The 24740-nt window shown below is 37.7% G+C and overlaps 1 protein-coding gene across 1 annotated transcript; it reads left to right on the top strand.

The window, feature by feature from the left end:
- Positions 1-11718: 11718 nt before the first annotated feature.
- On the top strand, positions 11719-23618 carry meis3 (myeloid ecotropic viral integration site 3). Its single transcript, XM_081369902.1, has 13 exons — positions 11719-11849; positions 12180-12266; positions 14587-14726; positions 16160-16334; positions 16720-16770; positions 16857-16907; positions 17909-18058; positions 18877-18985; positions 19167-19312; positions 20316-20392; positions 20654-20712; positions 20840-20926; positions 22101-23618. Exons 2-13 carry the CDS (start codon positions 12255-12257, stop codon positions 22289-22291), a joined length of 1248 nt encoding a protein of 415 aa, XP_081226028.1. The 5' UTR covers positions 11719-11849; positions 12180-12254; the 3' UTR covers positions 22292-23618.
- The last annotated feature ends 1122 nt before the right edge of the window (positions 23619-24740 follow it).

The following is a 24740-nucleotide window of genomic DNA, read 5'->3' as shown; positions in this document are numbered from 1 at the left end:
CTCAAATCTGTGAATGTATGTGTGTGTGAGGTGAGCAAGAGCCAGTTGTTACAAGGCCATCTGCTTGGCGGCGTGTGTGTGTGTGTGTGTGTGTGTGTGTGTGTGTGTGTGTGTGTGTGTGTGTGTGAGGGGGTGGTTTAGGGGACAGGGGGTGTGTTCAGCTCCTGCTGTTTGGTCCTGCCTCTCGCTGATTGATGATCTCCACTCCCCCAGGGTCGACCAGGTCACGACCTCCCACTACTGACCCCCCCTCCGAGAGAGCTCATTCAACACACACACACACACACACACACACACACACACACACACACACACACACGATCACTCCATTTTGCTGTCTTTCCCCCTTTCCCTTTCAAACAGATCTATGAATATATATATATATATATATATATATATATATATATATATATATATATATATATATATATATGTATATGTATATATATATGTATATATATATATATATATATACACTTGCCAATATACTGTACATGATCATTCATCATGTCTTAAATATGACATGTAACAGTATGATCCTGCAGCCATATGCTCCATGTCATCTAAAAGTGTTTTAAACAAATATTATATAATTATATTCAATAATATAAATTTATGTTAACTGAGGGTATAAGTGTTTGAAATATATGTATTTTAAATGGCACGTCAACTGCCCTCAGTTAAGACCACAAGGCTATTTAAGTAAATAAAAAAAGAATGAAATAATAAATAAATAAATACATTTCAACCAGTTATTGAATATATAGTCCTTTATATTATATATTATATATTTCTATAAATATGTGTACATTTGGCTATTTGTCAACTGTCCATAAATATTTGTAACTAAATTCCATATTCAAAATATCCATGCACACATCATGCATGTGTGTGTGTGTGTGTGTGTGTGTGTGTGTGTGTGTGTGTGTTATATTTGCATGACTTCAGTGTGTTATACAGGTCCTTTTTCTTTTCTGTGACTTATGTGACTATACATGATTATACGACAGCTTTGCATTACACACATACTATGTTTAGACCAGTGGTTCTCAATTCCAGTCCTTGTGACCCACTGCTCTGCACATTTTGTATGTCTCTCTTATCTGACACACTCAGTTCAGTTCATGGAGTCTCTCCTAGCAAGCTGATGATCTTGTTCAGGTGTGTTAAATAAGGGAGACATACAAAATGTGCAGAGCAGTGGGTCACGAGGACTGGAATTGAGAACCACTGGTTTAGACTATGATCAAAACACCTGCAACTACACATATAGGCTATTTTAACCATGCTATACTGTACATAATATCACTATGAATTATTTTTTTTAATCAGCCTGCAAACATGGTTTATCTCATCACTGCAACCAGATAAGCAGAAGCTAAGAGTGTGTCATCTCTCTCTCTCTCTCTCTCTCTCTCTCTCTCTCTCTCTCTCTCTCTCTCTCTCTCTCTCTCTCTCTCTCTCTCTCTCTCTCTCTCTCTCTCTCTCTCTCTCTCTCTCTCTCTCTCAGCCTGTTCCCTTGATCAATGAGCAAGTGCCAGAGCCACAACTATTAATCAGGGCCTATCGGCTATCTGTCTACCACAACAACCAATCACAGCGGCCCGACAGCTACTCCATAACAAATGGAGCGGGGGGAGGGGGGCATACTTTATCTGATCTTAGCCAGGTCACAGCACAACGACACTTACAGATGACTACAGATGCTGATTGAAAACACACATGCGGTCTAAAACAAAAGCACACACGCCCGTGTAAACAGGGACGCCATGCTACATGTATGTCCCATATCAAGAAGAGCTCTGTTTCTGAAATAAAGTCCTGGGGAAAGATTTGAATTACCTTACTTTAGCATTTTGATAAATCACAAAGAAAATTAATTTTGGCTTGACAAATTCCTCCCAAGTTTATGAGGCATATACTGTATACAGCGTTAAGGGTTGGATATATGCATGTGGCCTGTTTGATCGTCGACTAAAACCCAAACGTCTGATCAAGATATAAGTCAGAACCGGCTGAAAGGACTTCACCAAATTTGGTGGATGTAGCTTGAAATTGTATATTGTATAAAGTGCTACATAAATAAATCTGACTTGACTCGACTTAAAAGCTCTGAGAGGAGTTAGTCAGAAATACTGATCTCGAGTTAAGGATTTAGAAAAATAGTAGGTACAATAACAGTACATTGGCTTTTTCCAACTCAGCATAACTAATTTAAACCAGTTAAGAGCTCCAGCACGTCTTAAAATGAAAGTGTATTCAGGGAATTTTCCCCTATACTTGACGGCCTTCAATCATCGTATTATATCATTTTGGAGTTCACTTCCGGTTTAGCCCATTATTTGAACCTGTTTTCAGGTCAGCATGATCATCAGAAACTATAATACTAAAAAAAAAAAACTTCTTCTCTCGCATGAGTCGACGCTAAACGCCATCTGTCTCTATCTTACGCAATGCAATGTCGTATCTCGCCAGCACTGATGACATCCACGTTGTTCTTGGACGTCCTCTTTTTGTGGGACCTTCTACTCTTCCGTGCAATGCGATGTTAGCAATCCTGTTTTTATCCATACGAAGTACATGACCAAGCCACTGGTGTTGTCTTTCATGTACTTCTCACACAATCATTTCTATCCGATAAAAAAAAACTATAAAACTGCACACCATTCTACAAAAGTATTTGCACATCAGAGCCTTTGTTATTAAAGGATTAGTTCACTTCAGAATTAAAATGTCCTGATCATTTACTCCTACCCCACGTCATCCAAGATATTCATGTCTTTCTTTTTTGATAAAAACATTCCAGGATTTTTCTCCATATAGTGAACTTCAATGGGAACCAACGGGTTGAAGGTCCAAATTGCAGTTTCAGTGCAGCTTCAAAGTCTCTACACGATCCCAGCCAAAGAATAAGAGTCTTATCTAGAGAAACCATTGGTCATTTTCTAAACAAATATAAAAATATATATACTTTCTAAACACAAATTCTCGTCTTGCACTCGCTCTGCAATGCATCAACGTAATCACGTTGGAAAGGTAAAACGCGACGTAGGCAAAAGTGCCGATCCAGTGTTTACAAAGCAAACGTGCAAAGACTAGTCAAACGGCATTTACAAAAAAAAAAAAAAAAGATAAAACAATGATGTCAGACGATTTTGAAGTTGGAGGAGAAAATTAGAAGGGAGTTTTTCTTTCCAATGCGATTACATAATGTGTGGCGCATCGCAGATCTAGTGCAAGATGAGCATTTGTGGTTAAAAAGTACAGAAATGTTTATTTTTTTAGAAAATGACCGATGGTTTCTCTAGATAAGACTCTTATTTCTCGACTGGGATCGTGTAGAGACTTTGAAGCTGCACTGAAACTGCAATTTGGACCTTCAACCCGTTGGTCCACGTTGAAGTCCACTATATGGAGAAAAATCCTGCAATGTTTTCCTCACAAACCTTAATTTCTTTTCGTCTGAAGAAAGAAAGACTAGAGTGAACTAATCCTTCCATACAAAGATTCAGACAATGTAGATTTGCTGTGAAAATTACAGTGAAATATGTCTGTTGATTAGAGACATTATCAGATTCTCTAAAATAACACAAGCCTCACATTTGATGACTTCAGTCGGCTACAGTAACATTCAAAAGTTTTGATCTCAGAATAGAGATTTACCAAAAAAAAAAAACCTTTAATATGTAGGATAACATACTGTATGTTGGCTTTGTCAAGTCGGTATAATGACAACAGCTAATCTAAAACAGTAAAGAAAGTCAGCATGTAATGAAAACTGTATTCTGCCATTTTTCTTGGCTGGAAACTTCAAACGCCTCAAATAATAACTGTTCCCAGATCAGCAGGACCTTCAGAAACGGCTGCTCTCGTACTGTACCGACTGATCTGGACCCTATCTGTGTATACTTACAAACACACAGCGAAAGTTTCAGCTCTCCTCTCCTCAAAAGCATGAAATTCGGTCCAATCAGCAAGCGGTAAAGCGGCCGTTCATCATCACACCTCTGCAACAGTCTGTCAGTGTCTGATGCAAAGCAGACCTTCCCTTAGATTTATCGAGCACTTGGCTTAGCGTTCCTCCCTTGGCCTTCTCTCTTACCTCCCTCTGTCCTTCTCCACATCTGTCCATCCATCATCTCGCTGGCCAGCGGAAGAGTATTAATCCCTCCACCCCATCCTTCACTCCTCTAGACTGATGAGAGGGAGGGCAGGAAATGGGAGAACCTTAGATTTTTCATAACATTTTTGTAACACTGGAAAGGAAAAACTGTATCGCATTACACCAAGCGTATGCACATACGTTACATGCTACTCTGGGTTCACTGTAGGTGTGTGTGTGTGTGTGTGTGTGTGTGTGTGTGTGTGTGTTGTTAGTTGGCTGTCTGTCTGAGAGTGTATCATGACATTTTGACAAATTAAGTCATTTTCTCTTGTGTAGTGCTATTCTAGTGCCTTTCATCTTCAAGGAAATCTGCTAAAAGCTGTTCAACTATATCAAGTTGATATCCATTGGAGCGGTGCCATACCTTTAGCAACAGGGCTCAACATTACATTTTTTGCACACCAGCCACTCTGGCTAGTGGTTTTCCAAAGTTACTAGCCATTTAGCATTTTCACTGGCCACAATTTTGACATTGATACAATGGGGAAAATCAGCCATTAGATTTTTTTAGCATCAAAAATCACTATTTTTAAAACACTTTAAGGCTCGACACAACATGAAACTGCTCAAAGTATCACCAGGGGCTCTACACATGAACTCCAGCATTGTGAACATTGTTTGTGTACAAAGAGTTTACTAAAAAGAAAGATTTTGAACAACTCACTGTGTAAAATTTAAAAATGTTCTCATGAAATTCCAATATCTCAAAAAGTTGAGCTCCTTCAAAATGAAAACGCCAAAAGAAAAGTTTGTATAGAACCAACATCTTAAAGGATATTAATCAAGATATCTTTAATGATTCTTGAATTAAAGGCAGAAACTTTGAAAAAAAAAACTTTTGAAATGTCACTATTGGCATATAATGCACTAAAGCTTAAGTCGACAGATTTTACTAATAATACTGAAAAACTATATAAAAAATGTCCGTTTCTTAAAATGTGGTTGATTTTACATAGAATTATCTATAAATATTACATTTATACACATTTTTGAGTGTAAATGGGAAGCAATTTCTTAACACTTTTCTTTTTTACAGTGTCTCTGTTACACGACATGTACTTACTACAGTAAAAACAGTAAATTATGCAGAATTACAGAACAAAAACCACACCCTTACCATAACCCTAAGGTAAATAAACATAGTTAATGAATACTCGGTACTTAAATGTATAATTACACTAATAAGTACACCTTAAAATAAAGCGTATCATTTTAAAAGTTGATAAGCCTATGTTTCAATCTTAGTTGTGTTTTATTATTTGCATTTAGTGACCCTATCAAAATATCACTTGTCTTAACAGAGCCTTCATATTCCAATCGATGATTGTTTTAAAATGTTTTCTGCAATTAAAAATAATTCAAATCAAAGCAGGAAGATTTGCAAGATAAGCCAGATGAGAATCTTTTCTCTTTATTTCTCTCTCTCTCTCTCTCTCCCCCCGGAGTGACAGGTAGATTAAGGCGTGTGATAGATGCCCCTCTCTCTATCTGCTTCTCTCCATCTCCTCCCTCTCTCCCTCTATCTATCATGGGCCCTGCTGTAATTGCGCTTGTGTCGGGCTGGCACTGCAAGCCACCATCCATCTCTTTAATAACAAACAGTCAGGGAAACGGATGGCGCTCGGGCTCCGAGTTAATCTCCATCTGCAAGAAGACCATCGGGGGGGGGAGAGGGGGAGAGATTGAGGGAGTTGAGGATGAAGAGGAAGACAGACTTAGGCTTCTGGAGAAAGAAAGGAAAGTCTGCCATGGTTTCTTTCCTCCTGAATATGGGGAAAACAAACAAGAACTATACAAATTCAGAAGAAGAAAGAGGGAAAATAATGACGCTTGAACATAAACACATTTTTGAATCTCTTTTAAACTTGATTTTTCATTTTCCAAGGACACATTTTGGGTGGATGCTAGAGTATTGTTTACTGGCCAAGCCCATCCCGAGATCTATGGTTTTCTGGTCCGTCTTTGGGATTTTCTCCAACCATTTTATGTGACATTCTGATATTATGTGACAATTTATGTGACATTATCCTTAAATGTATAGTCATTTTTGGTTTCACTTTATTTGATGGTCCCTTTAACACATTCTGTTGACTATAAGTGACGTTGTCAGCTAATTAGAGAATACTCTCATTAGAGTATTAGTCGAGTAAAAGAGCCTTTTCCCAATTTTGAAATGTCACCATTTGCATGTAATGCAACAAAGCTTGTTAAAGTCGACAGATTTGACTAATAACCCTATCTATCTATGTGTAAAAAATATAGTAGAATATTCAAAAGGGGCCATCAAAATAAAGTGATACCTAATTTTATTTTGCTTTGCAAGTTTTGGACATCCATCAGGGCAAATCTGTAAATCCCATCCCAAAGTTATAGACCCTATCTCGTCAAACAAGCCCCACAATCTGAGGCATCATTCATGCTCATTCATGCCCTAAGTATGAGCAACAGTCATAGTTATGCTTGCCTTAGCAAACACCAATCAATAATACTAATCATTTATAGTGACTCGTTCTGTTTAGAAATGATCTAGATTCAGCTTTATAGTACTCTGGAAACATCTATAAGAGGAGGTGAGCATTTAAAGGAAGATAAAGTTCAGGCGGAGGGTAAACTCATATATGGGACAGATAAGAGGCCTGATGAGAAAGATCGAAAAAGTGAAATAATATTTATGGGTGCAGGGCCAGACGACACAGTAACTGGAGAGGAACGTGCTCATAAAAAATCTCTCTCTCTCTCTCTCTCTCTCTCTCTCTCTCTCTCTCTCTCTCTCTCTCTCTCTCTCTCTCTCTCTCTCTGCTAGATGTAGGTAGACTGACTTCTCTCTGATGTTTTGCACTAAACTGCTGCATGTCAGGGCCGTTCATGTCATCCCACCAAAAAACAACATTTCGATATTCAAGTATCACGTTTGAAGGCTTTTTTTATAGGGTGTTCTGTGTACTTTGAAGAATTACCATGGTACATGTTGGTTGATATTGTAAGATTAGTGGTTAAACATGTCTTGGCCAGTTAGTAGTTGAGTTGGTTCCCCTTGTCTCAGTTCTAAAATCCAAGTCAAGTCAAGTCAAGTCAAGTCATATAGCGCTTTTTACAATACAGATTGTATCAAAGCAGCTTTACAGTGATAACATGAAAATAATACTAATACTTGTCACTGGACAATGACAGATCATCAAATGCTGGTGCTGGTGCACATCAAATGCTTTTTGTTTGTCAATGCAATGAATGTACTTCATTTTAGTTTGATAACGTTTTTTATTTCATATTTTGTATTTTTTTATACTAAATTCTATTTATGCTGCATTTATAATCCATTTATTCACTTTCTGAGCATAGACCTGAAAATGTAATTTCCAACTCAAACTGTGGTAAATCGTGAAGCATTGATTTCTTTTCAAAGACGACACTTGGCAGATTATTGCTGAAGTGAAAAAAAAAGTTTAAAAAAGAGAACTTAAAAAAATTATTTTCTAGTATTGTTATGAAAAATGCGCACAGATACTATTTAAAAAAATGTTTTTGACCGAAGAGCACCAGAGGGTTAAATGTTAATTATTTTAACACCTAACACTTTGGTGTGTACACTTTATTTGATATTAAAGCCCGTCCTTAAAGCCAGATAATTAAATGTGTTTACAAAAAAAGTGTCTATTGTTCATAGGAAAGCAGCAATTAATTGCTATTTGAATCAATTAATTTAATAGATTATTTTACTCACAAGTGAGGAATGCTGCAACAAAAGTCATACATCCTATACAGTGACAGTCAGTGTGTTTACATTTAATATTGAGCTACAGTCTTTGTGTGTGTGTGTGTGTGTGTGTGTGTGTGTGTGTGTGTTGTTTATGACACAATGCATAATCAAATATTTGACGGATTAAAAACATGCCGCGCATCACTTCTGTATTTCGGAGGATGCGCACAATGCAAGACCAATTGTAATTTGATTAATATGTAGGCTACACATGCTAGATGCTACAATCACTTTATCTAGGTCTGTAAGTCCGACTTTGCAAAAAAAAAAAGTTTACAAGACATTTTAAAAGACAAATTATCGCTTTAGTCTGACAGAAATCAAACTTTGAGAGCATGTAGATATTCTGTGTAACCCGAGAAGTGCCATAAAAAGCCTAATAATAAGCATAAAACGGCACCAGAACCATTATGAGTATGACAGAGAGATCCTGACCTGAGGATCTGGGGTGAACGGACACCAGAGAACGACTCCCTCAGGGATACGCAACGCTCACAGCAGCAGATATTGATCCAGGGGTCAAAGGTCAGGCCTGAGAGACTGTGTGAGGTTGTTGGGATGGTAATTTGTGAGGTCAGTTCTTTAGCATAAACTGTGAATGTAGGACAGGCCCATACGATCAGTAAGCTCTGGAATGATATTAAACTTTATCATACAGCGCGTAAATGAGAAAGTGATTTGTTGCGTACGAATCGCTGCTGTTGTTTATCCGTGGTGTGTTTTTGGCTCTCGATTCCTCGACACAATGTCTTTCACATGGCACACACACACACACACACACACACACACACACACGACAAATACTGTGACAAATGCCCCAGAACAAACATTCACATTTTGAGAGGAAGTGACAAACAGCCACATTAAACAAAACAAATCACACTAGCCTTCCTCGCACCAGAACACTAATGAGCTTATTCTCTAAACACAACCTGCCCTCACTTTCACTCAAACACACAACTAATGTTAATAACTCATTGATGGCATTGGTCAAACCATCGTGGGGTTTTCAGTTTCGTTAGCATGGTGTATATGTAGCCTAATGCATATACACTGTAAAAAAACATTTTCATTATCACAATTTTTTATCTTTTGTCAAATCAGCATAGCTAATTAACGTGGTTCAGATATTTTGAGTTTCCATTTACTACTAAACCAATCTCCATTGAATTAACTCAAATTTTTAATTTCAATGAACTCAAAAAAGAAAGTTTCCTGGTTGCCTTTAAAATTTTAAGTTAAACCAACTATATATATATATATTTTTTTTTTTAAGTTGTAGCTACTTTACATTTGTTTGTGTATTCAGTTTCATTCAACAAATAGCCTATTTCACTGAGTAGTTAACAATATTGGTATTGGTAACACTTTAAGGTTCATTAACATTAGTTAATGTATTAATGAACTAACAATGAGCAATACATGTGTATTATTTGTTAATGTTAGTTAATAAAACCACAGCTGTTCATTGTTTGTTCATTCACAGTGCATTAACTAATGTTAACAAATACAACCTTTGAATTGAATAATGTATTAGTAAATGTTGAAATGAATATTAACTGAGATTAATACATGCAGAAGTATTGTTTGTTAACTAACCAATGTTAACTAATGAAACCTTATTGTAAAGTGTTACCTAATTATTATCATTATTCTAAAAATATTTACAAAGTTATAGCAGATGTTGTATTTATAGAGCATTTTGTGGGATGAAATGACAACGCATTACAAGTGGAAATATCCGATTAAAGTCGGCTTTGAAAAGGCGTCGCTCCTTTCCAATCCCCGTTGTTCCGCTGTCAGTGCTTTATTTGTCTCTGATCATCTCTGCTGGCCGATGGCCTCCTGTGGCGTTGAAGAGCCGCAGACCTCCAGATCTCCAGATCCTCTGCGCGCTGTGTCACGCGGCGCGTCGGTCCGGCCGCGGAGCGTCACTGCGCTGAGAGCCGCGTCGCGCTGATTGAAGTCCTGACCGCCCGCGACGCCTCGCCCAGCGGGGCAAGAGTTTAGGGGACGCATGGAATAATTATTATGTTATTTAAGGGTGATTTACAACACAAACCGCGTTTGGGCCGCAGTGGAACTGTTTCCCTGTCACAGGTTGAGCTGAATGATTGTTATGCTGGCCATTGTTTTCACTCAAACGCGGTGTTTAAAATGTTTTATAAGCTAGTTTTCAAGCAGTAAAACAATTAGTTTCGGAATATAATGCATTAAAAACATATAGGCTTAAAAAAGCACACACGTGGCAACTTGCACCAATCTAATGCAAAATACTAGTTAGTTTGTCTTGAGAAAACAATTTTACCATTTATTTGTCTTGATGTGGTTTTATTAAGTGTGGATATTGAGAGTTCAGTCCCTGTGACAGCTTCTCCATAATACAGCCAGCCCAGTCTCCCCATTAGACAGTCATAAATAAGAGAAACATATTGCTGTAATTTGCCTTGCAATTAAAACAATTACATGGCTGTTATTTATTAAGTTAAGTTGGTAATTGTTATCAGCTGATTGGTACCTGATTGTATTTGTCTCATGTCTTTTCTACTTTCTAGCAAAAAAAAAAATTGTGGTGTACAGTGTCTCCCAAAACTATTTTGACAATTTTTGATTTTAATTGTCATTGATTTTAAAGGACAGCATCAAGCTTACTTTTCAAGCAAATATTTGACTATAAGAAGTGGGTGTTAAATCAGATATAAAGAGGATACCTGGAAATGTCTGTAAAAGTATTTTTTATATTCATTTATTTTGTTTTATGAATCTTTTTATTTTTATTTTTTACCAACCACCTCTTCCTCGGATTCTTATTTCATTGTAAGCATTTAAATATGATTTTTTTTTTTATATTATTTTACAATAGCAAACAATTCGTTTTTTATTATTGTGAGTATAGGGTTGAATTCATATAAAATTGTAACCCAGAAGTTAAACGTTGATTTTTCTATATACCTGTCATGTAAACCCTATATATTTTTACAGACACTTAAAACTTCTACTTTAAATGATTCATCATTATTTAAAAAAAAAAACATGATCCAAGGGGCTGCAACAATGTCCCACCCCATATTTAAAATGAACAATGCTGACTTTTAGTAATGAAAAAATATACTCTTTTAGTGGCTATTTTGACACATTCTGGTTATCAGACATAAATGGAACATAACCTGTAGGCTACAACAGCTCTAGTAAGGACAACTGGGAATTTAATGGGAACTGTCTTCGTATATATCGACTAAAATCACCTTGACACCAGTTGTTAAATATGCAAATATGGCTAAAGTTAGTTCTGAGAAAATGTCTTTCATGTGTTTGCAGATGCCATTTGCTCCGATACGTTTTAAAACCCGACATGAGTCTGCAAATAATTTTTGGGGCCACTGTAAACAGTATGAGGTGGTGTTATAGCATATGATGTGACGCGCTGGAGAATAATAACGCATGTGTGTACAATTCTCCAGTTCAACCCAGACAAGTGATTGTACACCGGAATAGCGATGATGAAACTCGGTAAGCACGGTGTGTGTGTGAGAGAAAGCGTCCTTCAGATAAAACCAAAGGCTCTGCGTTTGTAATGCGCGAGAGTGTGTGTGTGATGCGCGAGCGTGTGTGTGTGTGTGATAAGGAGGTGGGGGTGAGAGACCCCGTTGTGTTTTGACCCCCTAAACAACTCCCAGTCTCCATCTCTCCATCTCTCTCTCTCTCTCTCTCTCTCTCTCTCTCTCTCTCTCTCTCTCTCTCTCTCTCTCTCTCTCTCTCTCTCTCTGGTTTAAAGCTCCATCGCTCATCGCGGAGAGACGCATTCGAGCTCAACGCCTCGCTTCATGGACATCGATAGCGCGCGAAGGACGCGACATCATCTGAAACGCGCCGCTAACGCTGGATACTCGGCCCGCGTCTCGCTTCTGCTGCTACAGTCTTCTTAAGGTGGGGGATCTTTACGCCTTCTCATCATATCCTCATATTCATAATACAAGCCAATTTACACAACCATAACATTTCCGTGGATGTAATAAGTCGTTATGGATAATAACATGCGTTTCTCACTCTAGTACAGCAACACTTGCGCTGTTATTTTGGTGGATACTTTTTGAGTGAAATAAGCAATCTTATCCACTACTCTCATAGGCTATGTGCTTGCATCTATTTAATAATGTCCCCAAAATCTCAAATGCTTTTGGACCAGAATATGATTGTGGTGTCAGTATGCTTATGTTACAATGCATGCTGATTTTTTGAACGCTTTATTTCTTCTAGAGAGTGTGTGTTTTCTGCCGCTCGGGTGTGTGTTGTCCTCCGTCAGTGAGTGTGTGAGCTCGGCTTCCGTATCGCATGGAGAAGAGGGTAGGTCCTGTTTCTTCCCTTGGTTTTACAGATCCATTTTCCTGCTGTTTTGATGCAAAGCTAGTGTTTGATCCTGTAGCGTGGATGTTAATAACACACAAACAAGCTTAAAAAATAAAGATAACTAGTTCTACAAGCAGTATGTTGTCTAAAATACAAAAAGTTACTTCCTATTTTGCAATTGATAGATTTTTGGCTGACGCTTTATAATAACTTACATTATTAATTCAGTTGTAAACCACATTCTATTACGTGATGTTTAATAGATTCGTTAATGTGCGTTCAAATAGTAAGAAAAATAAATTATTTGTTAATATTTTCAATCATTTTCATGTAGCCAGGCCTACATTATTTGGAAGACAGTTGAGTTTACAAAGATTGCAGTAGTTTCTCCTGACTGAAATCAGTGAGTTGTCTTGAGAACTGCAGCAGAAGGCCAGCCTCAGATTGAGTGCAGAAAGCCAGGCCGTGGAAAGGCAGATGAAGTGGGTAAGTAGGTCAACTTTTGTGCTACAGTGAGCGGCCAAATGGAAATTCTGCTTGTGTTCTGTCTTCTTACGAATGGTAGTTAAGATCCTGTTCATTTGGCATCAGTGTATGCGATCTCAAACACAAGCTCTTATATCAGTCCCTGCAACCACATTAAGAATATTTTTTTATTGTTAAATTCCACTAAATAAATGGGATATATTTGACGTGCTGTTCTATACCACGTCTGAGTTTTTAAGTTTTAGTAAAGTACACATTCATTGCTCATTAGTTTGTAAAAAAGCATTGCTGCAGCATACAGCGTTACACACATGTGGTTTTTATATTTAAATATATTCAATTGATTTGAAACTGCTACTGCAGTTTGTCTATAATAACTTTAATTATTCACACTAATAGTCATTATGCGATTACCAGTTCAAATACAGTGTGTGCATCAAAGTTTGATGATATTTCCATCAATAGAATCCAGCTTTATCTATGAATGTATGGTAACACTTTACGAGCAATACACTTGTTACAGTATTTATTAATCTTTGTCAATGTTAGTTAATAAAAATCCAGCGGATCATTGTTTGTTCATGTTCACAGTGCATTCACTAATGTTAACAAATACTTTTGATTTTAATAATGTATTAGTTAATGTTGAAATTATTAATAAATGCTGAAGAAGTATTGTTTAACTAATGTTAACTAATGAACCTTACTGTAAAGTGTTACCGAATATATTATAGCTACTTATAATGTCTGTCAAAATGAAAGTTATTACAAAGTGTTAAAGTACTGATTACCAGCACTGCATAAACCAATTATCAGATTTAATACTTTTGATCCTTTATGTGTTTAACTGCTTCTTATCCGATTGTAGTAACGCAGTAATGATGACTGGTGTGACTTGAAATTTCAATTCTTACATTGTCCATCTTCATAATAGACCTACTTATCATTTCAGCTCAAAACGTCTTTTTTTATTTTTTATTTTGGTTAATTCATTTTATTATGAGAGTTGGTAGCAGCCAGTGCACTAATTTCACATATAATACATATATATATTTTCATAACAGCATGTTCATTGGACATATTTTAAAAGACTGCGAATCCCAAAATTGCTTTCTCTCCTTCTCGTTCGCAACTTCAAAAATCAAGCCAAATGAAACTGCCGTTAACGTAGTGCGCTAAAAATATTTTCATGGTAAGAATATGAGCATGTGCTACAGAAAAGCCTGATTATTAACAAAGGCCTGTTTTAGTTCAAATGTTCTTTGCAGAGGTTATGGCTTACATTAAGTAACGTTATTAGTAATGATACTACAACGTCCATCTGAATAATAGGTGAGCAGTCACTGGAAATGGTTCATATGAATTTCATAGTTCATTGAAAAATCAGATGTTTTTCTGATTATTGATGATTCAGAAAGCTGTCCCATTGTGCAGCGCATGTTGTTGTTCTGATCATATATCTGACTACAGCATTAATCAGAAAGATCACTTTAAAATCACCTAATTAGTATAAAAATGAAGGCTGGATGACTTTATGTAATTGTATGTAAGGCTGTTAATTATAAATCAGTTTTCTGTGGAGTTTATGTCCCTGGGTGAATGTTGTTTGGCACACTGAAAAATCGCACATCAAAGCCTCTCTGCATACAGTGTTTATTAAGGAGGAGATACAATTATCAGCGACTTCAAACAGCCTCTCATGCTCAACTGTACAGTCAATGCTGTATAAACTCATATCCACACACACACAGCACAGTTCTCACTAACATAAGGCTGAATTAGGCCATGTCTCATCTTCGAGTTTTGTCTCGTCCTGTGTCTCCGTGTCTAGTATGAGGAGTTGGTGCAGTACCCAGGCTCTGACGGCATGCCTGTGGGAGGGTACCGGGACGTCATGAGGTCACTTCCTCCGCATCACTACGGCCACACGGTGCCCGACTCCCTGAAACACCACCGGGACCTGATCTACGGGTGAGAGTCACCATCTGTTTCCTCACACCAAACATGTAGGAGCGCTGTATATTTAGCCTTCAAATCCTGCCTGGTTTTCATGAATTTGTAAATTGTGGCATCGTACAAGTTCAAGTGATTTTGCTCACTTGAAGTTTAATTAATCACACAATATTTTGAGGCCTATTTTTAGGGTAAATCAAACCATATGGCTAGACACATCTCTTTCTCTTTTTTTTTTTTGTTTCTGATGAAGATACAAAGTATTTTAGTTCAAGGGCAACACAATGAATAAGTAAATGTGTGCATTAGGTATTAACTCTTTCCCTGTCAGCATTTTTGATGTCCCTCAGAATATTTTGTTGAATGAATATCTGAACATGCAATATATCAAAAGAAAGAACAGATCCTCTGCTTTTAAACCCGCTTTATTCTATAGCTTCATGATTCATTTAGTTTCTAAAAAAAGCTTTTTTTTTTAGCAAAAAGCTGAGCTTTTTTTTTAAAGACTACATTCAGATCGGATTCAGAACGATGATCAAAACATAGATGGAGTAGATCGAGTCCATCAACACCTCCAAAGCTTCACAGTCCTGGGTCGATATTTCATTCCGTACCGTTAGGTTTGATTTATATGCTGTTTAATGTTGATGATGATCGCATTATTTTACATATGCATCTTCTTATGTATGATATTGCTTATTTCAGAAATACTCTTTCAGAAGATGTGTTATAGCGCCCCCTATCTTTATAACAGTAAAAACACGAGGAAGGCGGGGAAGCATTGTCTCATAAATGATAGAAATATCTGTCAGTGGCCTGGAAAGAGTTAAACCATGTCATTTATGTGTTTTACTGTTCAAGTGCTACCACTGAGAATGATAAAAAAAAATTTCAGCACAAAAAAACACAAAATTTAATATTTTCAGACAGGCTGTTTTTTCAATGCACAATATTTACAAACTACAATGTTCATTCACAATGCACAATTAAAAACTTAGCGCCTTGGACAGTCAGAAAGGTGAAGTGTGTCATTTTCGCACCACTAGTGGCACTAACTGGAATTGCAAAAATAATTACTGTTTTCAGACAGGTTTTCCAAACACTCCCATTGGTCAGACCAACAGTTGGTCCGGCCCCAAACTCATGCCATTGGCTGAGCCAGTGCTGCTGTGTTGGGCTACTAAAACAAACAACATTTCAAATTCACCTTTTAGCCAAGTCAACCTACAAATAGTTTACTTATAGTTGTCTATCCACATTAATCTGAGATAGAAGAAAGGATATAATATCAAAACTATTACACCCTTCAAGAAAATGACATTGCGGCATTGCGGTGGCATTAATTTGTGCTCATCACATAAATCAATCATTCTTAGGCAGCATTAGCTGTGTTGCGTTTCTTACCCTGCAGTGTTGTCTTACACGGAGTGTGTGTGTGTGTTGATTTGCAGTCATCCTCTGTTTCCACTCCTGGCTCTGGTATTTGAAAAGTGTGAACTTGCCACTTGCTCACCACGAGACTCAGCCTCCATGTCAAACTCCGCCCACCTCCACGGCATGACCAATCACAGCGACGTCTGCTCCTCTGACTCCTTCAACGATGATATCGCAGTCTTTGCCAAACAAGTGAGTAACTCATGGGTTGGGTTCATTTTTAAGGAAACCATGTTTTTTTTTTTTTTTTTTTATACTGTACAAACTGTATATTCTATCCCCTCCCCCTAAACCTACCCCTCATAGAAAAGTAATAAGCATAACTCAGTATGATTGCACACACACACACACACACACACACACACACACACACACACACACACACACACACACACACACACACACACACACACACACACACACACACACACAGGGATCTGCAACTCCTTGTCTAGTTTAAATTGTCAAATATGACAGGCTTGTGTCTTGTTATGTACTAGAGAAATGCCTGCATAAACATTGAGCATCAAAGCCGGTACCTAATGATTTTTTTCTTTTTTTCTGTTCACTATTTTAGATTCGATCAGAGAAACCCATCTTTTCATCAAATCCAGAACTGGATAATCTGGTAAAATAATATACATAAGCTTTAAAAAGAAATGGCTTCATGTAATTTTGCAATTAATTCTTCAACCATATGATCTCTTTGCACAGATGATCCAGGCCATTCAAGTTCTACGGTTTCATCTATTAGAGCTAGAAAAGGTATGTGTTGTCTCCTGTATCACACGATGAGTGTTTTTATAGATTACCCTTACAATAAAGCAATATGGTGAAACAATGAAAAAATGATGGTATCAGATGAGAATAATATGGCACTTTATGGTAATATATTATCAGTACTGATGATAACAGTAATATTTAGATGGTAATATCAATTACTTCAAAGAACATTATTATGCTACATGTTGTAAAAAATTGTTTTATGGTAACACATGACCAAAAACATGCTATTACCTTGATACCATGTCAGAAAATCCCATCATACCATGGTACATTTGGTTACCCAGCAAGCAATAGCCGTCATTTCACAGTCTAGGTTAACTATAGACCAAATATAGTCCGTCTATATGAGAAACCCACTTCTGGGTTACCCAGAAAATAACCCACAGCCAAAATAACCTTGGATTTGGTCACATGTCGTTTTTGCCAAAATAACCTGCGAGATGTATGATGTTTATGATGTATGATACATGTATTATCATGTAAGCAAAGTCAACAGTGATAACAAGGTGTTTGGTTTAATGTTCTATGTCTATGACTAGTCTATTCTTGGGCTATGGTTTAGACGTCTATTACATTTTCACTGACAGCCCAAATTTTAGCCTAGACTATGTTTGAATTTGCTTGTTGAAAATTGCTTCCTGGGTACTTTTGTAATTTTTCCAGTTTCCAGATATTGCATTTAGTGTGTGATTTTTCTTAAATGAAAATCCTGTTAAAATATTGTCACGTCATGTCATTTCAAACCCCTTTTTATTATTTTTTCTATTTTATTTGTCTTTTTTATCATTTCTATTTCCTTATTTCATGATATCCTTCATAAAATCTCATTCACGCTTCCACATATTAAAACGTGGCAACTTTGCATGTTTTGAAACCAAGCCTTCTCTCTCTCTCTCTCTGGTCTTTTATTGAATATGAAAAAGCAGCATTAACATTCTTTCAGAATGAATGGATGTCAACGAGTCTGTTTTCTCTTATAGGTTCATGACCTCTGTGATAATTTCTGTCATCGCTACATCACCTGTCTAAAGGGCAAGATGCCCACTGATTTGGTGCTGGAGGACCGGGATGGGGGATCCAAATCTGACATGGAAGATTTCACTGGTTCTTGCACCAATCTGTCAGAACAAGTGAGTCCAGGGTGTTCGTGATTTCAAAGTCCCTTCCAAAGAAAATCTGTTCACTCGGCAGCCATAAATGCTGTTTTGGGCATCCAAGACCAAGTCCTGTCCACTTGAATGTGAATCCTGAAATCTCAAAAGCTGCTTGCTGAACTCACTCTAGACCTTATTCACAGCAGCGCCATCAGTGACGAAACACTGCAAAAATATCTTTCCATGAAATGCCAGTAGACAAAAAACTGATCTGGACGCTTTATACAGGTTTTTACAGTGGATGCCATTGAAAACACAGTAAGTCTTTCCCTCGCAGCCTCGCTTTCATACGTCATGGCGCTGCTCTGAATAAGGTCTATTAAATAACATATTTCAAATCAGCAACAAAATCTGACATGAACTCTCTCATAAATGTTGTTTCTTATAAAAGTGACGTGTTGCCAAGTATGGTGTACTATACTCTGAATTTGTGCTCTGCATTACACCCAAACAAGTGCACACACACTCATACACACACAGAGAAGTGAGTATAAATGCAGTGACTACCCAGACAGCACCATAGTGTCGGCCCAGATCCGGCCCACATCTGGTACATGTGGATACAATGCGAATAAATAAATGCAGCAGTGAGTATTTATGCTCAAATAGCATTACATTTTTCATTACAATCAGCGATTGGCTCGTTTATTTAGGAGGCGGAGTTTGTTCCGGCAGATATTATGCCTTTCTCGTATTCATACTAATATGAGTGCAGCGTCTTTCTGTATCTAAAGTCTTTGGTTTCCTCTTATTGTGTGTGTGTGTGTGTGTGTGTGTGTGTTCCTCTGATCTAGAATCAGTCTTGGTTGCGGGACCCAGATGAGTGTGTGTCGACCCCCTCGGGCACCCCGAGCGCCTCCTGTGGCCTCACCTCACACAGCGCAGAGAACTGCAGTGATGCCGGTAGCCATTTTACACACAATCAAGTACTGTTTACACTGCATACTGTTCTATTCAAATATTTAGTGAATTGTATAAACAGTAATGAATGTTTCCAGTAGTAGTATGCTACGTTGTTGCATGTTTAATTCAGTGACTAGCGTCCTGTTATTATCTGATGGGACATTTCATTGTGGGGTTTCAGGTGATGGATTGGATGGGAGTGTGGCGTCGCCCAGCACAGGAGAAGAAGACGAAACGGACAGAGACAGACGAAACAACAAGAAAAGAGGAATCTTTCCCAAAGTTGCAACGAACATTATGAGAGCATGGCTCTTTCAGCACCTGTCGGTAAGATCCAGTTACAGTTAAACACATACTTGAACACTTTTCTTTTTGTGTTCTGCTGAGAGAGAGAAAATTAGCTGCAGTAAATAAGTAACATGAAGTTAATACGAGTGAACTCTCTTTTTATTTATTGTGATGAAAAAAATCGTTACTTTGGTAAATTTATATAAGGCTTGAAAGAAACAGTAGCATTTGGTGCTAAAATTGGTGGCAGAAAAACAAAGAACGGAGCTTGAAGAAGGATAACAAAGACAACACAGGAAAGCTAGAAAGAAGTGATAAAAGGCTTGGAAAAGGTAACAAAAATTATTGACTTAATTGACCATCTCAAGTTAATATCTGTGAAATATGAATTTATGAGCTCTTTGATGGTTAGGCCTAATATGGCATAGCTGAGTGCAGTTGAAATGAGTAAAGCTTTTAAAGATATGGTAATGAGCATATGGTAATTGCCAACTAATGATGCATCTGTAATTACAAATGGCTGAATATCCAGAAGTTACTAATAATAACAAGAACAAAAATAATTGTGTAGGTAACAAATGTGATAATATATATATATATATATATATATATATATATATATATATATATATATATATATATATATATATTATTAATATTATTTTTTTTTTTTTTTTTTTTTTTTGTGGTCAAATTCCAAATTCCTTAATATTTAATCAAGCTCCACATGTAACCAGTAACCATTATTTAGGAGCATCTTTATAATTAAATGCATTTTTATATGTATTTTAAAGGCAACAAGTTACATTATTGTATTACTTGTAATCTACATTGTTGCAAATATAATTCTAACTAATTCTAACTAAAATTTCATTCTAACTAAATAATGGTGCAAATTCAAAAATGAACGCATTACTTTACTTGCTACTTTCAGGAAGTAATCTGCCTGTGGAACAATGCAGCTGCCTATTTTTGTGCGCTCACAAAGGTCACACCAATAACCTAACCTTAATTGCATTACAAATCTTTTGTCCTCTCTCAGCACCCATACCCCTCTGAAGAACAGAAGAAACAGCTCTCCCTAGACACAGGTCTCACCATACTGCAGGTCAACAACTGGTTAGTAATCGCTCTCTTTCACTAATAATCAACCGCTCTCATTACCTGCCTTCATCTGGGCATATTTACAATCATGAGCAACGTAATTCAAAATGTGTGAAATATAATATACATTTTAGGGGATTTTTTTGTATTTACTTTTTTGTTCTGCATTTTTAGTGTAAAATGGATTCACATATTAAATTTGGTTCTTAAATTGTGGTTCTTTGGTCAGCTATTGTTGCATCTAATCGTGTGTTTGCTCCTGCTGTCTGCGCTCAGGTTTATAAATGCCAGACGCAGAATAGTCCAGCCAATGATTGACCAATCAAATCGCTCAGGTAAAATAAAGTTATTCTGGATTTGCGCATGTTTATCTATGACTTGTTTTACATTCTGATTGTATAGTAAATCAACATTTGTGGCTCTCTGCACTGAATAACACATATCTGTGTGTGTGTGTTTTAGGCCAGGGTGCCCCGTACAGTCCAGAGGGGGCGGCTCTAGGAGGATATGGGTTGGATGCTCAGACTCATTTAGGTCTTAGGACAGCAGGTGAGAGCATTACTTTCAAAGTTTCTCTTTTGTACTTGGGGGGGGCAAAAAGTATATTGAGGGTGAAGTCTGAAGAAGCATATACTGTATTCAAAATGAACTCTTAGGGCTCTATTTTAACGATCTAAGGCTCATGGTCTATAGCGCACAGCTCAAGTACACTCAGGGCGTGTCCGAATCAACTTTTGCTAGTTTAACGACGACGCATGGTCTAAAAGGGTTGTCCCTATTCTCTTAATGAGTAATGGGTGTGTTTTGGGCGTAACGTGCAATAAACCAGTCAGAATCTCATCTCACCATTCCCTTTAAAAGCCAGTTGCGCTCGCGCCATGGCGGATTCTCTATTTACATGGAAGAATTTGCTATTCTGTAGCGATGAAACGGATCTGCTCGTGCGCGAGGTTAAAGTGCGCAAGTGACCATTTACGGGGACAAAGTGCACACGCGTTGTGGACCCGCCTATAGGCGCACATTACTAACACGTTCTTTTAAATAACAAAAAAACAATGGCGTCATTGACTTTGTTGTCTTTAGACCAGGTTTCAGTTGGTCAATGGCGCAGTCTACTTCAGTTGCCTCAAAAAACACACCAACAATGCACCTGAACAAACTTCGTTTTCATACCAGAAAACGACAAATGCCGCACAAATGGGCGCAAATGCATTTGCTATTTAAACAACGTGGAGCAGGACATGAAAATGAAAAGTGCGTCGGGCTGAAACTAGCAAAACACACTTGCGTCGCACCTGATGCTGCATTGTACCGGGTGTATGATAGGGGCCCATAGTTGCCCCTCTTGTGACGAGTTTTACATGTTTACACTGTTATTCGGTAGGGGGCGCTATTACGCATCTTCTGAAAGAATAGTGAATATCCAAATCCAAAAACAAGCGATAGAAGCAGCAGAAACAAGCGATAGAAGCACATAAATCAAAACTGCCTAATGTTACTGAATGAAATGTCGACCAAGGATGAACTATAGGACTGTGAAGCTTTGGGGGTGTTGACAGGTTTTTTCTATCACTACTTATTCTGTGTCAGTCCAACACATGACATCATCTAAAGCAGTTAAACGGGCTGGTTTGCTGGTTCGCTGTGCGAACACTTCCTTTGTAAGACTAGGGTGATGTACCTGTTCTCAGGACTGACGCTGTCTCTCTTCCTCCACTGTCAGGGCTTCAGGGAATGCCGTCCCTGCCCACGGATTACCCCGGGGCCCTCCTGCCCCAGCCGGGATACCCCCACGCTGGCCCGTCCCTGCACCCCTACCCCGGCCCCCACACTGCCATGCTGCTCCACCCACCCCCCCACAGCCACCCCGCCGAACCCCTCATAGGACAAGGCCTGGACATTCACGCCCACTAACCCAAACTGGGACGCCTCTCACCAAACCTCAGTCCGCACATAATGACTCTGAGAATGTCTTAAATGCACTGACCTGGCATCATATTAATGTATCAAAACTTCCACTCAATGCTCATCTCAAATGCCTGACAGACTTGTTACATTCCTCATCCGCTCTCCTCATGACAATGCTCTGAATGCACTGCACCCATTACATCTAACTACTGGTTTTAATGCACATCGCAGCGTTTGATTGAATATACCCTTGTCTTCCTATGGCCTTAGGGGTGAGTGAGCTGAAATCTCCCTTCATCGAACATTAAAGGCCTTCATCGCCTTTCTTGCCTTGGCTCCGAAAACCCTCTCGAGGAGCACAACTGGAAAAACACAGGATATACCTCCTCAGTCAGGACCCGAGAAAAGCAGAAGTCCTGAGATAGTCTTCTGTTCTGAGATGAACTGTTGCACCAAATCCTTATAACTGCTGAACATGCTTAATAAAATCTAAGGGTGAAGCTCATGAAACAAGACCAGGTCTCGTTTCACCCCGAAATCAACAGAAAACATAAAAAGATTTTGCACAAAAAAAATATTTTCAAATAATTAAGAATCATTTTGCACGGTGATATTATTTTCAGAACAAATAATTGCATTTCCCCTCCCAATAGTGGTTCTCATTAGTTTCCCATTGGTGTAATACAAATTTTCTGGGAAAAATAATTAATTATTCTTATTTTATTTCTTTTGATTTGGGGGTGAAACCTGCGGCATAGTGAAGGTAGGAAATATGAGATGGGAGGAAAGTTTTGAGAGTGAATGCAAAAGCATATTTTCTCATATTTTTTCCATCACTTTAGTAACAGATTTTGACAAGTTCTTGAGACGTTTCGTGAGCTTTACCTGTTAAAAGTCAGCCAAGAGTCTTTGTCTTCCTAGCTGAGGGCCGTCACATACATTTCTCTCAGTTCTCCTCCTTGCAAGTCAGTCTCACTTTTATACATTATTTAATTAAAAATGTTTGTTAATTGTTTTCGTTTGTATTTATCTGTGTCAGAAATACGGCTAAAGTTACAATAATCCACGTTTTTGGAATATCTGGATTGGATAAAGAAGTGATATGTTCTTCAGTTATTTGAAGTTTATGTGAATGTTTACCTGCTGAGGTCCCGACAGGCACGTTTTTGGTTTGCTCTAAAGGACCTGACTCACGTCATCATCAATATTTCATCCATTTTTATCACACAATACACATGTATTTCTGACTATACTTTTTGGAGATTTTGTTGGAATGCAAAGGATTTCAATCTTGGAAACCTGTGCTCTTTTTTGTCACTCTCCTGTCTGCATTAAAACATATGATGTGACTGTTGATTATGTCTTTATGATGATATGGCATAAGCCATTTATATCATTATATCAACAAAACCTTTAATTTGAAAAGTTCAAAGAGCAATTGAACTCATATTTAATTAGAAACGTTTTTTAAAACCAGACTTATTTAAAGAGCACAAATCCACACAGACAAGAGACTTTCTTGAAAAAACTATTTATGAATTAATCATACAATTGTTTACTTGTCTGACATAAAATACAAAAAAGACTGAAAAAAGAAGACATTTGAATTTGAGAGAAGCAACATTTGAACTAATTCAATAAAATCACTGCTACTTTTTATTTCTTTTTGCCACTTTGGGGGCAATTTTTATCTCTTTTGTTTAAACGGTATCAAGGAAATGACATGAATTTCAGACAAAATATAAAAATAAACAAAAGTTTCTACCCGTGGGTTGGCTTTTACTTTCCTTGTCATCACAAATCTCTGCCGAAGTGTTTGACTACACGCACGGCTGGTTTCCCGGCTCCACGTCGACCCCCACACAAGCCCTGTGTGAGAGATTCAGCCCACAGCAGGGGTCAGAGTTCACTCAGGGGTCAACAGGAAGAGGCCTGTCTCTCTGACCCCTTAAGGTCACCCAAATCCCTCCAATTTCATTTCTTTTCATTTTTGACCATCCATTCATTAGCTTTTCATTTGAGTTACATTTTTTCATTTTTATAATTTTTTAATCTTTGTCCTTCAAGTAGACAAAGTCAAGTCACCTTTATTTATATAGTGCTTTTTACAATACAGATTGTATCAAAGCAACTTCACAGTGATAACATGAAAATAATACAACAAAGTTTGTTTCCAGAAGAAAATTGCATCATCGTCCACCTTAAGTAAGGCAGATCAATAATATTGTTGAATATTAAATGTTCCCAACTAAGCAAGCCAAAAGCCACGCCGACAGTGGCAAGGAACCAAAACTCCATCAGTGACAGGATGGAGAAAAACCTTTGGAGAACCCAGGCTCAGTCGGGGGCCAGTTCTCCTCTGGCCAACGAGCGAACAGTGTATGCACAGGTCAGAAGTCAGACTGGATCAGAACATTCAGAGTATTATCCAGTTCCATCTGGTTGAAGATCAGAG

The sequence above is a fragment of the Scardinius erythrophthalmus genome (assembly GCF_964197995.2).
Source record: "Scardinius erythrophthalmus genome assembly, chromosome: 7".
Taxonomy (NCBI): domain Eukaryota; kingdom Metazoa; phylum Chordata; class Actinopteri; order Cypriniformes; family Leuciscidae; genus Scardinius; species Scardinius erythrophthalmus.
The sequence above is the reverse complement of the archived record's forward strand: the minus strand, read 5'-3'. Positions and strand labels throughout refer to the sequence as shown.

Bases quoted from the DNA above. Each gene is read 5' to 3' on its own strand.
- meis3 (XM_081369902.1), top strand. The intron at 18,059-18,876 runs GTGAGTCCAGGG...CCTCTGATCTAG, and splicing joins GCACCAATCTGTCAGAACAA to AATCAGTCTTGGTTGCGGGA. The intron at 18,986-19,166 runs GTAGCCATTTTA...GTGGGGTTTCAG, and splicing joins AGAGAACTGCAGTGATGCCG to GTGATGGATTGGATGGGAGT.